At 38.4% G+C, this 16,329-nt stretch overlaps 1 protein-coding gene across 2 annotated transcripts in view; it reads left to right on the forward strand.

Moving 5' to 3' along the window:
• rpn2 (ribophorin II) overlaps positions 1 to 16,329 on the forward strand; it is a 57,725-nt gene that overhangs the window by 29,188 nt on the left and 12,208 nt on the right. For both annotated transcript variants that reach the window (XM_060836094.1, XM_060836095.1), the window contains exons 8-15: positions 1,478 to 1,596; positions 1,828 to 1,933; positions 4,939 to 5,030; positions 5,180 to 5,294; positions 6,901 to 7,095; positions 9,056 to 9,142; positions 11,012 to 11,107; positions 15,430 to 15,505. In XM_060836094.1, coding sequence (XP_060692077.1) covers positions 1,478 to 1,596; positions 1,828 to 1,933; positions 4,939 to 5,030; positions 5,180 to 5,294; positions 6,901 to 7,095; positions 9,056 to 9,142; positions 11,012 to 11,107; positions 15,430 to 15,505 — 886 coding nt within the window. The remainder of the gene's footprint in view (positions 1 to 1,477; positions 1,597 to 1,827; positions 1,934 to 4,938; positions 5,031 to 5,179; positions 5,295 to 6,900; positions 7,096 to 9,055; positions 9,143 to 11,011; positions 11,108 to 15,429; positions 15,506 to 16,329) is intronic.

A 16,329-nucleotide genomic window follows, 5' to 3' on the forward strand; every position in this document is an offset into this window, starting at 1 on the left:
GGGAAGAATGAATCCGGTTGATGGCTGGGAGCAATGAAAGGGAGGGGGAGAGGCAGGAGGGAGGTTATTTAAAATGTAAGAACTCAATGTTGAGTTCTCTAGGCTGTATGGTGGCCAGGTGGAAGATGTGGTGTTGCTCCTTCAATAGGAGCTGTGGTTTGTTTTGACAATGGAGGAGGCCAAGGATGGTCATGTCAGAAAGGGCATGGTTGGGCAAATTGAAATGGACCGTGACTGGGAGGTCTGGTTGGCCCCAGCGGACCTGGCTTCAATTCTCGGTGAGCTGTTCCCTGAGTTTGTTCAATCTCCACGATGTGGAGAAGACCACATTGGGAGCACCTGATGCAGGAAACTAGATTGAAAGAGAGGCAGGTGAACCTCTGACTCACCTGAAAGGATTGTTTGGGTCCCTGGGTGGAGATGAGGTGGGTGGTGTACCAGCAGGTTTTGCATTTTCTTCTGGTTTCAGGGGGTTCAGTGGTGGGGGTGGCGTGCACCAAGGAGTGTCGGAGGGAATGGTCCTTGCAGAACACAGAGGGGTGGGGATGGGAAGATGTTCTTGCTGGTGGAGTCTATTTGGAGTTGGCAGAACTGTTCGAGGATGATGCATTGGATGTGGAGACTGGAGGAGTGGTAGGTGAGGACAAGGGGGACCCTGTCTTCATTGCACTGGAGGGGGCGGGGGGGGGGGGGTTAGTGCAATGGAGCAGGGAGGTGGTGTGGTGGAGGGCTATTTGGATGACAGCAGGTAGAAAAGCATGTTGTTCAAAATAGGTGCACATCTGGGATGCTTGCAAGTGGAATATCTCCTCATCTGAGCAGATGTGGTGGAGGCAGAGGATTTGGGAGAATGGGATGGAGTTCTTGCAGGGTACTGGGTGGGAGGAGGTGTAATGCAGGTAGTTATGGGAGTCTGTAGGTTTGTAGTAAATGACCGTCTGGAGACTGTTGCCGGAAATGGAAATGATGAGGTCAAGAAAGGGGAGGGAGGTGTCTGAGATGGACCAAGTTATTTTGAGGGCAGGGTGGAAGTTGTGGGCGAAGTCTATGAACTGCAGGATGCTGCACCGATGCAGTTGTCGATGTAACGGCGGAAAAGTTAGGGTACTGTACCTGTGCAGGTACTGAAAAGGAACTGTTCAATGTAGCTGACAAAGAGATTCTTACTGACTCTGGCTGACGTGTGAGTCTCGATCTACAGCAGTGTAGTTGCTTCTTACCGGCCTTCTAAAATAGCCAAAAAAGCCACTCATTTTAAAGGCTTCTCCTACATTCTCTGAAAGATTTTTAAAAATCACTGCAAATAGTGCAGATTGTAATGTCCATAAGAGGCCAATTGTATTCACCTGTGTTTAAGATTAAATTTTAAAAGCAGCACCATTTGACGTACAGTTAGAACATATCTTCTGTGAAGCGGCATACCTCAAAACATTTATCATATTCTTCTCTTAATCTTTCTTTCATTGCTTGTTTTCAGTTGCATGTGACAAATATTTTGTCTGAGAGTCTGACTTCAGCTGATGTTCAGGTTGAAAGTGCCAAGTCTACAATGGCAAAAAACACAGTTCTTCAACAAACATCCTTTGCTTTGAAAGGGTAAGAAAAAAGATTGTGTGTTTTTTTTCTTGTTTCTGTAGACCACCTGAAATGGTTAACACCAAATTTCACCATGTCATGAGCATAAATCACTTGTATGTAATTTTAGCAATAGGCTATTGGCTATATGAATGCAGAAAGCCATTGATAATTTAGCTACAACAAACAGCTTTGAGTTATTGTTGTTCATCAAAGGATCACACTATGATTTTCCCATTTTTTTCCCATTAGTGATATCTTTGAATTGAATTTTATGGAAGTAAAGCCACCAAGTGGATATTATGACTTTTCCCTCAGTGTGGAGGGTGATAGCCGCTTTATAGGAAACCATGTGGAGGTATGTGCTTTGCTTTAACTGGCATAGGCTTTTTTTTTTAAAAAAATCATCTATAAATATGAAAGAGCCATTCTACTGACATTTTTTTGATGAATGTAATGTAATTTGTTGTAATTAGATCAATGATCGTGGACTCCAGGTTTTATTTCATAACTGTGGTCTGAAGAAATATCGTACTGAACTTGAAACATTGGTTCTGGTTTTGTCTCCACCGACGCTGCCATCTTTGCTTTGCGCTGATTGCCTGCTGCCTGCCATACACTAATCTGATCTTCCTTGGTTTACATCTTGCTTTAATTTTCGTCCTGTCACTCCTCCTTTCCTGCAGGTCCTTTAGGCTTCCTTCTTTCTTTAGTAGTGTTTCATCAATTCTTAATTGTTCTTTTTCTAATACAGGTGCCTATTTCTAATCCAGCATACCTTGCTATGTATAATAATTCCATGAATAATGTGCAGGGTAGAATTGGGAACATCAATAAATTAGCACATGGAAGTTGTGCAGAAGATTTAAAAATATCAAGAAGAGACTTGCACAGCAATTGAGAGAGGGGCTTGGAAAAAGAATCAGACAAAACATTTTAATATATTTCTTGTTAGCATGGAAAGTAGAGAATAAATCAGAAGGAAGATGGAATGTTTGAAACAGTGTATGTAAGGATTGTATTGAAGATGCTGTTGAAATTAGACAAATTAAAAAATTCTTGTCAGTTGGTTATACAAGGACATGGGGTGGCACGATGGCTCAGTGGTTAACACTGCTGTCTCACAGTGCCAGGACCTGGGTTCAATTCCAGCCTCTGGTGACTGTGCAAACTCCACACAGACATTCTCCCCGTGTCCACGTGGGTTTCCTCCGGGTGCTCCGGTTTCCCCCCACAGTCCAAAGATGTGAAGGTTAGGTGAATTGGTCATGCTTAATTGCCCATAGAGTTAGGTGCATTAGTCAGAGGGAAATGGGTCTGGGTGGGTTACTCTTCAGAGGGTCGGTGTGGATTCGTTGGGCTAAAAAGGCCTGTTTCCACACTAGGGAATCTAATCTAACCAAAATGGTTATTTCATTGCCAATTAGATGGCATTCTTCAATGGACAGGTTTGTGCATGAGCAATTTCGAACATTTTTTCACACGTGTGCTTGGATGAATATTAATAAAATATATAATTTGAAGATTAACTTATTTTTGTATGTTTAGCAGAAGATGATAATCATTTTTAGTTTCATTTTAAAACTTGGAGTGTTTGATGAGAAATCATATTTACCAATGAGGCATTTTAATCAAATTTTACAAATGTAACTTAGAGGTAGGAGGTTAGAAATCCAGAAAGTAAAGCAGTCTGTGGATGTGCCAGAAAGTGGGGGCAAGGCAACTGTACAGCTGAATTTTGCAAACTCTTGTCTTTGGTCAGAAGTTTAAAGTAGTAGTGAGTGTAGTTGTAGTTTGTTTTTGGTGTCTGGGGGAGAGACTGCAGATGGAGGGACAAAATATCTCGTGACTGCAAATGTAGGAATGTAAAATGCCACTTTGAGGCTATAGTATTGTTTAGAGATGTTAAGTGGTATTGCCACAAAATATATTAAATCTTTTGATAAATCTGTGTCAACAATGTAGTTCAAAGCATAGTTGGATGCTTCTGAATTGAATACAGGTGGCACTAGATGATCAGATTGATTGACATGAGATTTGGTTAGAATGAAAAGATTTTACTTTTTGTACTTCTGTAGAAACTTAAGAACGTTGGGGAGCAGTTAATTTTGGAATTTTTTGAGAGATACCGATCAAATAGTTGGAGCCTGGGATATCAGTTACTGTTATAATGTACTTAAATGACAAACTTACCACTACTCATTTTCTGCAAGATGACTTAGAGATGTCAAAATATTCATATAAGGTTGTGAAATTTAGCGGCCTCAATTGCTTGTCCCATAACCTTTGCAAACAGTGTTTAAAGATCAATAGGTTTAATGGTTGTCCAGTCTGTATGGTTTGTATTTATGCTTCCTTCACTGAAATTCCTAATCTTGCCTGTACTGATTAGTTGAAATCAAGTCTAATAGGCCACCTTGTCTAAGTGACACTGATCTGTGAGAATATAAACTGGGTAATTTGATAACATGAGAAAATTATTAGGTTTCATATTCTGTGTCCACCAGAAGACTGGTCATGCACATAAAAGTAAAAGAATTGAATGGCGCTGGACAGATCTTTTTATCCTGAGTTACCCAGTGTTATAATATCAAAGTCTCTTTTTGGTCTGATGTAATACAATAAATGGCAGTCTGGCAACTCAACAGTATTTTTTCAGGTTTATATTTAACCTTGTTCCTCCACAGTGTTTCTGTCAAACTTTTATTGATTCACTAATGAGGCCTTACCATATGTGAACTTGTTTTCTGTAGTCCTACCTTTAAAACTTTCATTTCAAAAATGAAAATTCTTCCAGTGCATGCCATAAGAAATGACATGCCCTCTGGAATTATTTAAATATCAGTTTTTTCATCAATTTTGACAAGTGACTGATCTAAATCATGCTGCTGCCGTATTAGGAGAGTTCAGTCAAATCTAGATGTAGAAGATAGTAGCCGATGTTCATTTCTATAAACATTTTGTCTTTAAAATTGTTAAAACTGATGCATTGGCTTGCAGCTTGTCAAAATTTGAAAATTGTCATCCACAAAGACATAGACCTTTTAATATAGTTCAATTTTGTTAGAAACTTAGATCTAAAAGAGAGAGTAGGCCACTCAGCCCTTCAAGCCTGCTCCGTCATTCAAAATAGTCATGGCTGATCCTCCATCTCAGTGTATATTCCTGCCTTCTCCTTTTGGCAATACACCATGGCTGAGGGTAACTTTGGGCACTCCACCTTCACTCCATAATGTTCACACGTGGTGTTGACATCTATTCTAAAACTTTGTTGTTTTTCCTATTTATTGAGACTTTGTTTGCATTGTTCTTACATCAGTAGTGATTTATAAGTCTCTAACTTGTCTATCTTTCTGATTTTAGATCAAAGTCAAGGTTGCCACTGAAGTTGATATCACTAATGTTGACCTCTCAGTAGTTGACAGGGATCAAAGCATTTCACCAAAGACCACCAGGTACAGCAAATTAGTATTAAATATGCTGAAACATTTGTAGTAATAATATGTGCCACTTTTGAAATTTGAAATGATGTTTCTGAATTTTTAAATACGTAGATAATTAAGAATATTTTTAAAATTTAGTTTTCAATATTAATTCCCATTAGGGTGACTTATCCATCAAAAGCCAAGGGGCTTGTTGCTGCTGACAGTCACCAGAGCTTTGCATTATCATTCCAGTTGGTAGACGTGAATACTGGAACTGAGCTTACTCCACATCAAGTATGTATTGTACAGTTTAATTCCAACTGTGTCTTTTTTATTTGCCTCTTGAAACAAGGATGCACTTTTAGTTTTGACCTGCAGAGTTTCTGTTCTAGAATTAGAACACACAATAAACCAAGACACTCACATGAATTGATATGTTCAAACTTATTATAGGGGAAAATGCCCTTAGTATCAGTCCAGATCAGTGGGCAAAGCTTATCATAGTGAGCCAAAGTGCCACCTCCAGAGCCAAAAGAGGTGATCATCCATCCCAGGAAAGGGTGGGAGAGGGACACATTGTCAGTGGCACCCAATTAGAGGCTGTAGTCTACTTGAGGATGACTTCAAGTCCTAAGGCCCAACAGCTTGTTAAGTGGGTCATCGCTCACTGCTGAACAATCACTGCTAAGGTTGCAGACCTGGGACAGGGCATCTCAATTTTTAGTGGAGAGGGAAGTTTAATGAAGAGAAGCTTGGTCCAGGCTTGCAAGCTCCAGCAGTGTAGGAAATGGTGCTTATATCCCATTGCTTTGGAGGTGACCACTGCCACTGTTAAACCCTTCTACGGTCCATGGAATGCCAATAAAGGATGATCCCCTCACCATCCTGAGAGATCTTCTGATTCAAGTAAGATGCTCATGATTGTGGAAAGGGCCCTTAATGAGCTACTGTTCAGCAGTTTCACCAAGGATTCTGCTTATGGAAAAACACTGGTTGAAAGAAGACCTCAGGCATGCCTCCTGGCAACCTCCCTCATCATATTGGCGACATTCCCAGATCCAAGAAGTTAGGGTAACTCGCCAATTTCAAAGGAGAGAAATGATTTTATCAGCTAAGGCGACATATTTAGTATTAGTCTGATGAGAAAGTATCAACCTGAAACATTTAACTCTGGTTCTCTCTGCAAATGCTGCCTGATCTGCTGAACACACCGAGACATGTTTATTTTTTGCTTCTGTCCACAGAATTTTGCTGCAGATAGACTGAATCATGAGTACTTTTGTTTCTCGGCTACCCTTTTTGTGTAAAGAATTGCTACGTTATTCTCTGCTGAGCATCTGTGCTCTGCCTGATTTAAGATTGAAACAAGAATTTTGCATTACCACACACTGCTTTTAATAAGATTGTAGGCAAATTTCTATATTAATTCTTTTTCCTGCAGTACCGCCACCTCTTCCCCCACCCCCGTGCCAATAAAATGTTGCAGCAGTCTTCATAATTCCATTTGCCAAATTGCTTAAGCTATTTCAAGGAACAATTTTGATTTAGTGGTTTTTTTTATTGCAAGCAAGCAGTCTGATAGGAATGACGTAAAGATGAAAGTGGCCAAACAGAGCGAATTTCAGGAATTGGGGAAATCTGCCTACATCAATTTTTTTACTTAAAAATTGATGTAGGCAGATTTCCCCAATTTACTTAAAAATTGATGAGCACACTTTCCTGTAACTGCAGCAAGGCCTATAAGTTGCAGAGTTATAACTTTATGAATTGTTAGTGCAGTGGGCAATATTTGATTGTGCATTTTCTGTGCAGTAATTTATTATTGTCTGTTGTAAAATATCGACCTTCTCAATAATTTGCTTGTGCAGTATTTAATAGCAAGGTACATTGTATGTTTTAGACTTTTGTACGTCTCTACAATCAGAAGACTGATCAGGAGGTCGTTTTTGTGGCAGAACCAGACAGTAAAAAAGTGTACAAATTTGACCTAGATGTGGCAGAAAGAAAATCTGAATTTAACTCAGTTTCTGGAACCTATTCCCTCTTTTTGATCATTGGAGATGCAACAATTGAAAACCCAATTCTCTGGCACCTGGTAAGTCTTTGTTCTCCAATTGAAAATTATTTATTTTTGAAAGATGTTAATGCTAATGGAAGTGAATCCTGTGGCTTTTATTTTAACAATCCCAATAATTTTCTGACTATGTTTACATTGCTTGGATGTGTTTGATAAACCAAGACTTGAAGTTTTGCAGTTATACTGGTGATGTTTAAGGGTATGATTTCATTTTAATATGATAAATGTATGCTGTTTGTTCTCAGAATGCTAACATTACAAAGCTGTTTTACAATTGACTGAAAATAACCAGAGTGCTTGAGTGTGTTTTCAGAAAAATAAACTACCATTGCTTTATCCCTCTTGTTCCAGGCAAAATAGTTTTAATTTTTGTCCAGTGCAGTAAAGTGAAAAACAAAATATGATCACTGCCTTTTTGAGCATACCTTTGATCTTAAGCTCAGTGAATATTGTGCTCACCACACCTCATCCATTAGAGCTCCTGTCCTGTCGCAATATCAGAATGTACAGTTCTTTTTCTCATTACTGAATGGCATTTGTATTTTGAGCTTTTTTTTTCTACCACATGACTCCAGAGCAAAGTTCATACATACTATATTGAACACTATTATTCGCTGTCAGTCAAATCACCTAATATCACAGTACAAAGGAAGGAAATGTTCCATGATTCAGGACAGTTAGAACTCCATCTGATTACAAATCCAATCTTCACCCATATTCAAAGTAACTGTACATCCAAGCCAGTTAAAACTTATGCATCCTGTTTTTTAAAAAAATCAGAATTAGTTTTCTCATGTATTTTGTATTTAATATTTTCAAAATGTAACTGCAATAGAAAATAGTAGAAATGGTAACAATTTATCCCTTAGTAAGCAAATTTATCAGTTTGGCTTGTTTTCTAATCCAAGTTTACAGTAATCTCAATGAGAACCCACATTTAGTTATTGAATAATATTCATCTAATAGCGTAGTAAATCCAATAGAATCCCTTTGTGAAGTATTAGATTGTCATTGCGTCTAGTTCAGTGTTTTTGATGCATTGTGGACTCTATATATTCTAATATTTAGAAACAAATGACAAACACAATTATGGTGTTTGTCAGTCCATCTGCCGTGCTGTTTACCAACTCACATAATTGTTCTATAAAGGAGTTTTGTAATTGTTCAAGTCCAGTCAAAACAAAGTATAAGGGTAAATGTTTATTACTCCTAATACCTAATGAGCTCCAGAGTTGGTCGTGTTCAGTGCAAAACTGTTTTAAAAAATTGATTGGAAACCAGAGTTAAAATGGCTATCTGAAGTATTTTTGTGAAATTCATCACATAAAAATTGTTAGGCACTCTTTCTGTTCAATGCATCAGAATTATTAACCTACAGCAACTGGTCTTGTGAAAGTAGTTGTTGTCAAACATCTTGTAATTAATTAGTCCTTTGCTATCAAATGTGAAAACTGGTTTTTTGAAAGCTACTAGTTTTCAGTTAACTGACTGGATTTCTAACTATGTTTCTAATCCTCCTTTAAGATGTCCTTTCAAGCCAATGTCTTTAACGAGGCCTGGCCAAATATATCTCCATACGTGTCAGTATGTTTTTATTTAACCAGACTTCTATTAAGGACCTTGGAATGATTTATTATGTTCAAGAAGCTATGCATGTATATTTTTCTTATTTAAATGGAACAGGGTATTTTCAGCATTTAAGTAATTTTGTTTCATTACAGTAAAGTTATAATGCGAAAAATGCACCATTTGTACAACATTAAAGGAATTCACTGGGGGTGAGTTGGTGGGAGTAGCTTTTCATGCCTTAATCTCTTTCATGTTCTAAACATGTGCTTTAGACAACTTAACTTGGCATGAAATATTTCAGTTGTTTGTAATTCAAGCACAAAAACTAGGAAGTCACATTACGACCAAGACTTTTGTTTTTTTTTTAAATGCAAGCAGTAAATCTACATTTTTAAAAATTCCCTCCTAGGCTGATGTTGCTATTAAGTTTCCCGATGAAGAGGTTCCAACTCCTGTGCAAACTCAGAATGTCTTTGCCCCTAAGCCTGAAATTCAGGTAAAACTTGGTAAAGTACCCCTAAACAAATGTCAATAAAATAAAATGTTGTGTTGTTAGAATGTTATACTGTTGATTAGAAAAACAAGATGTTTTACAGTGTACACAATGAATTGTACTAATTGCGTAACTCATACCACGTGACCACCTGTAGATTATTATGTATTTCCTTGAGATAATACCACATTTTGGACAGAAGTGTTAAATATGCTGCTGATGTCTCTAAATTCAGTCGATGCATCAATTTAACATAGAGATCCATTTTTAAACACTCAACTTATGCAATCAATAACTCAAAGAGTGGCATAAATTAAATTTATAGTACAGGAACCATGACCCACAACCAAATGTAAACTATTCTTCATGGTGCTTCCAGCTGTGAGCTTTCAGATCCAATTGCACATTAATACAACATATTAATTTATCTAATTTTGAGAAGAGTAAAGTTCAGTATATGTAGTGTATAAGTTTGTCTTACTCAATGTGTTTAGCCATACTCAATAGGTGTCAATATTCCTGTTTACAAATCACAGTGTCCTCTTGCCTCAGTTATTCCTTGTCTGTGTTCTAATCGCCATTTTCTTAATGGAATGATTAATCATCTCTGTTCACTCTTTTATAGTGGCATCTAAAATTAATGATCCTGGCTATCCAACCTGAAGGGATAGTCTTCCTTTAAAGTCTCTCCATGTAACCATAATTTCATATTCTTAAAGTTATTTTTTGCTGTTAGTTCTCTATGGTTTTGCTGTCCGTTCAATAATCGGACTGCAAGCTTACTATAAGGTTTTTATTCTCTGTCACTTACCCCAACTTCCCATTGTCCTCATCAATAGCTTTGCTTGCCTGCCAATTTTGGGAAATTACAGATTTGGATTGCTCTGTTCATCTACACTCTTCGCTCTCTTTTGTATTTGAACTCAGTCACACATTACTTGTTCTTTTTCCAGTGTATATCAAATTTTTATATTTTCCTTTTTTTTAATATACACCCCCATATATTAAATTTCATCTGCCATCTCGGCACACCCATCGTTTATCTACAAGGGGCTTTTTTACCTTAAACTTCCAATTTTCAGACTTTATCCTCCCATGTTCTCTTTGGTTGTACTGTAAATGCTGGTGGCAGAGCATGGCATGGCAGAGTCAAAGGGAACAGTTTGATATCTGGGACTGATGTCCCAGTTGGAACTCTACTAGCATGTTGATCTGCATGGTTAATGTTAACTATCCTTTCTTCTAGCAGACTCCAAGGTCAGGCATCTATTCCAACTTGTTACCTTCCTACATCCTGCCTTGTTTTGTTTACTGCTAATATCAATGCCAATTAACCATCTTCTGTTCCCATCAAAATGCACTTGCAAGACAGAGGAAGGTTTTTAAATCTGAATTGTCATCTTCTCTTTTTCTACTGAGTGAATTTAAAAAGACTTGGGTATTTTTAGCCCGATCCATTGTTTCTTATTGTGATTGGGCAAACTTTTACCACATTGCAACCCCCAGCTTTCCCAACCCCATCCCCCAGTTATCTTCCCACTCTTTCAGAAGTAGTTGATCTATATCTGGGACATAGCACTCAAAGAACATGCACATTTGCAAGTTGCTTCAGTTCTCTGCTCTGGGCCACATTTTTATGAAGCAGACACGTGAATTTTGTAAACCGAAAACCTATCCATTTAATTGATTATTTTGAAATAGCGTTACAAGACTTTAATCTTAGAATGGCACCCATAATAATACAAATTGTGTTGATTGTTTTAATGTAAGAACATGATTTTTAATGTTAGCTGCAATATCGTCATTGATTTTCTTTTAGACTCTGCTTGTTTTTTGAAAATAGTAAGCATTTAAATATTATTCTCTTCACAGCACCTGTTTCGGGAGCCTGAAAAGAAGCCACCCATTGCAGTCTCAAATACTTTCACTGCCCTTGTTCTAGCGCCCCTCTTACTGCTTATAATTCTGGTACGTAATAGCTTTGACCAAGTTTTTAAGATTGTGGGGAACTAACCTCAAATTACCTAAGAAAAGTCATTTTAGCCATGTGTTTTTGCTGAGGTCTTATAAGGAACTATGAATTGCATATTTTAATATTAAAATTAAAGATTATTTAATGTTATCCTTTATTACCCTGAGAAAGGTCAATCAACTTGAGGAAAATGCTCTTGTAATTAAAAGCATTGAAAGGTTTTCAGTTCATTGTGGGGCCCTGTGGGAAATGTCTTCAGGGCCTGCTGACACTTGATCTTAACTATTTGAGAATTTTATTTTTATTCAGGGTATGTGGGCTTTGCTGACATAGCAAGCATGTATTGCCCATCCTTAGTTGACTTTGAGAAGGTGATGGAGTTGCTATCTTGAACTGCTGCAATCCACTTGATGTAGGTAGAGCCACAATGCTTTTAGGACTTTGACCCAGTGACAATGAAAGAATGGTAATATATATCCAAATTTAGTTACAAGGAACCGCGATTATCCGAACGAGATGGGCAGGCACTATTTCGTTCAGATCATTGATTATTCGGTTATTTGATTTCCTTTGGGGCTTGGATTTTTCTGTGAAGTCTGCTCCCTGTTCAGGAGATTAGGCAAAAGCACACCACGCGCGAACCACTGCCCGCTGGCCCCCAATCCCACCCAACCCCAACTCCATCCGCTCCTGCCCACCCCACCCCCGCCAACTCCATCCACTCCCCCCGCTGCCCCCAACCTTATCCGATCCCACACCAACTCTGTCTGCTCCCGCCCCTGCACGACCCCCCAACCCCGTCCTCTCCCACCCCGCCCACTGTGGTTAGTGGCTAGGAGGGTAGCTTGCTAACGTTGGCTTGCATTTGCTGCTCTTGACCATCGAGGTGGTCATACAGCTGTAGTTTTTACAGCATGGAAAGAAGCCCATTGTGGTCGCTGAGCATACACCAAACATAATTTCCAACACCTGCTCCGTGGCCTTGTGTGTTATGGTTTTCACGTGCTCATCGAGTTGTTCTTAAATGTCTTCAGAGTTCTTGCCTGTATCACACTTCAAGGCAGAGTATTTCAGATACTGAAAATACTTTGAGTGAAAAGAAATCCCTCAAATCCCCTTAAACCAGCCTGCTGCCTAGCTTAAAACTGTGCCCTCTGATTATTGAGCACTCTATTTGGGGAAAAGATTCTCCCATCTACCATTCTATGATTCTATGCTCTTCAAACTTTGTGCATCTTGATTGGATTCTCCCCCCCCACCCCCAATTCTCTCTCCCCACCATCCCCCCCCCCCCATTCTCTACTCTAAGAAAAACAACCCCAGCCTATTTAGTCTCTCTTCATAGCTGAATTACTCCAGTCCAGTGAACCTATCCTGCACCCTCTCTAGTGCGTTCGTATCCTTCCTACTGCGTAATAATCAGAACTGTACACTGTCTTCCATCTGGGGCCTCCTCCATTAGAACATCCTTGCTCTTGTATTCAATGGCTTGATTAATGAAGGCATTCTTAACCACCTTATTTACCTGTCCTGCTGACTTCAAGGAGCTAATGGACATGCACGCTAAGGTTGCTTTGATCCACTATACTTCAATGGGTCCTATCGTTCTTTGTCTTGTTAGTCTGCCTAAAATGCATGACTTTACACTTTTCAGAACACTAACCTCTGCATTACCAATCTGTGATTTTCTACTAGGCTCCCCTGTTATATCTCCCCCACCAACTCTCCCGCACCAGTCTTGTCCTGGACATTTTCATCTGGGATGTTATTGAAAGCTTACCAGAATTAGATGGTCATGTGATCTCTCCCATTTCCTGTGTGCGCATATTGATAGATCTATGTAAGTTAACTGTGGATTGTCTCTGAGGATGCAGACCAAACTACATTTACAAATCGACTGCTGCTCTGGCTACCTGATCTCCTGTGGAGAACTATCAGAAGAAATCCCTTGTTAAGGCAAGGCCGACTTCTAGAGTGGTGTAAATACTTTGAACTTAGTTTCTGATTGCATTTTGAAATTGATTATTAACTTCAGTGGAGCAGGGTCCACAATGTCCTCTATTCAATTGAATAATTCATGATCAGAGTTTCATGAGAAATTGAACTGATCAAACCAAACCCATTTGCGCAATAACTATGACAGGGGAGTTATGCTCTTTTGCTCAATGTCCTCTAGAGTAACGTACGTGCAGTTTTTACAATCTTCATGTGTACTGAATTTTACTTGACAAAATCATGTCATTGTAACTATTCAGTTTTTAATTAAAATATTTGTCAAACTGAGTAGAATACTCTTAGATTCAATTTTGACTGTGATTTTCATTTCAATTGCATTATGAATGCTTTGTAATAAAAATACTGTTCCTTTTATACATTTTAAAAATGCTAATTTGAAGCTAAATTGAATTGGAAGACTAGTTGAACATGTAGGAATTCGTTTCTTATACTGTGATCAAGTTAAGCTTTAATCCTTTAGGAATGATTGGAATACTCCAATTAGACAAAGATGAGTTTAGTTTAGAATTAGCTGAACTGAATAATTTTAGACCCAGTTTCACGAAGAATGAAGAGAATTCAATTACTATGGTAAATTTAATAACTGCATAACCTTAAAGACTTTGGCTGCTATCAGCGAGGCTTTTGCTAATTGCTTTAGATAGCACATAAGAAAAAAGATCCACATAGTTGCATTTATTTCTAGAAAAGCAATTGTTGCATTTAGCCTTATACAAATGCATTTTCCTGCAAAGAATCTAAACTCTCAAAAATTGTCTCCTTTTTTAATGAGCTGAAGCTGTAATTTTAATGTACAAGATGAGTTGATCATCAATGTGATACATTATTACTGTGCTGATTCATATTAACTAAGCATAGTCTAAGTAAATAATATGCTTAATGTCTATTTCAGGTATGAGAGGTACTTTGAGGGTAAAACTGAAAGCATCTGAAATACGTTTTTTTAAGTATTAGTATCAATAAATAAATTGAGATTTTCAGCTACCAGTAACTAAACTGCTTTGGGACCAACTTCAAAACCAGTCCTCAGAAAATGAATCTGACTTTAGAAAAAGTGACATTGAGCTGAAGAGTCAGCATTATCTTTGTTCGAAAAATAAGAAGCTTTGAAATAAGTAATTTCTGTATGTGGCAAACAATTTCCACAGAAATGGCATGTACACCATGAAGACTTGTGATTGCAATGCCTTCGGGGTTTCATTTCAGGATTTTCCTGATAAGAGTCATAGAGATGTACAGCATGGAAGCAGACCCTTCGGTGCAACCCGTCCATGCTGATCGGATATCCCGACCCAATCTAGTCCCACCTGCCAGCACCGGCCCATATCCCTCCAAACCCTTCCTATTCACATACCCATCAAATGCCTCTTAAATGTTGCAGTTTTACCAGCCTCCACAACTTCCTCTGCCAGCTCATTCCATACACGTACCACCCTCTGCATGAAAAAGTTGCTCCTTAGGTCTCTTTTATATCTTTCCCCTCTCACCCTTAAACCTATGCCCTCTAGTTCTGGACTGCCCGAACCCAGGGCAAAGACTTTGCCTATTTACCCATGCCCCTCATAATTTTGTAAACCTCTATAAAGTTACCCCTCAGCCTCCGACGCTCCCAAAAAACAGCCCCAGCCTGTTCAGCCTCCCCCTATAGCTTGAATCCTCCAACCCTGGCAACATCCTTGTAAATCTTTTCTGAACCCTTTCAAGTTTCACAACATCTTTTTGATAGGCAGGAGGTGTTTGGGGTATTCAGATTACAGTTTTCTGATCCTTTGCATTATTCTAAAATGGTTTGGGGCCCATTTTTTGGAGGTGGGGGTGAGATTCAGTTATCTGTAGCAATATGCTATCAGCAACCTTATTCTGGATTAGTGGTGCTGGAAGAGCACAGCAGTTCAGGCAGCATCCAAATTGCTCTTCCAGCACCACTAATCCAGAATCTGGTTTCCAGCATTTGCAGTCATTGTTTTTACATCCTATCAGCAACCTTAGGCAGCCGAGCAAGTCTAAGGGAGATCTTCCACGGGAATTGCTCTTTTTTTTGCTTGAGCTTCCCAAGAATTAATGTTGCTGGCAGCAGACCTGCTGAAAGTTGCATCATTTTTTGGATTTGATGGGCTTTCTTTGCCATCCTTTACACTTTGTCCTGTACGAAGCTGTGCAAGTTAAAAGAATAAGGTGAAATCATTTAAAGAAGACATGTTGAGCTGTACATTGTGATATATTTTGAGACCTGTTTGTGTTTGTGAAAGTAATATATTACTTTTGCAGATTGTGTTTTTTAATTTTAAAATGTTTTCTGCAGTGGATCAAACTTGGTGTCAATATCTCTAATTTCACCTTTTCTCCGAGCACCATCATCTTCCATTTGGGCCATGCTGGTGAGTTTTTAGAAAGTTAAAATTATGATTTAATACAAGTAAACAAGATTATGATTGGCTTAGAAAGGATAAACAAAGAAAAGGTGCTCCTAGTGGCTGGCTGTCTGCTAATTCTTGAAGGTTTTGGGAAAGAGATACAGGAGATATGGGAAGAAAACCTATTGTTTTTAAATGTATTAAATGGTCGTGACTTAAAAATTGCTATTTGCAAGTGTGGTGGAAGTAAAGATAATGTAAGTAAATCCAACTGGCTCTCAAAGGGAATACAATTGTGAGGTCACTGGAATAAAAGAGGGAAATAGTACCGTAATTTGTTACTTTGAAGAAAGTCAGCGTGGAGCTTTAGGGGCTAAATGGGCTCTTCTGCAAGCTAATGATTGTATGATAAGCAAATGTGGTACCTTTTTAAAAAAAAAACTAATACCAGGGATATAACACCAAAATAACAAATGGAGCAAGTACTTATAGTGAGTTTTCTATTGAATGTGTGCCCAGATACTGGACTTAACAAAAAAGGAATAATACAATTACATCTGTCACAGGATAGTTAAAATTGTGCAAGAAATTGCCCTTTGTTTCTTTCCATTCCTCCTCCAATATTTTTCTGTATGTCTGATATTATGTCTGCTATGACTCTAAGCTGAAGTTGGATTGTGCAGTTGTGCAGAGCATCTGCTATGTACCTGATTTCCTGCAGTGGATCAGTATTTAACCACAATGATGGAATCATTTATCAAAATTATTTGAAGGAAAGTTGAAGAACAGATTTGGAAATCTTTTATTTAAAATCTTTTTTTTCTCTAATGTTGTGGGAATGTTGCATT

This window comes from Hemiscyllium ocellatum, chromosome 15 (genome assembly GCF_020745735.1).
Source record: "Hemiscyllium ocellatum isolate sHemOce1 chromosome 15, sHemOce1.pat.X.cur, whole genome shotgun sequence".
Taxonomy (NCBI): Eukaryota; Metazoa; Chordata; class Chondrichthyes; order Orectolobiformes; family Hemiscylliidae; genus Hemiscyllium; species Hemiscyllium ocellatum.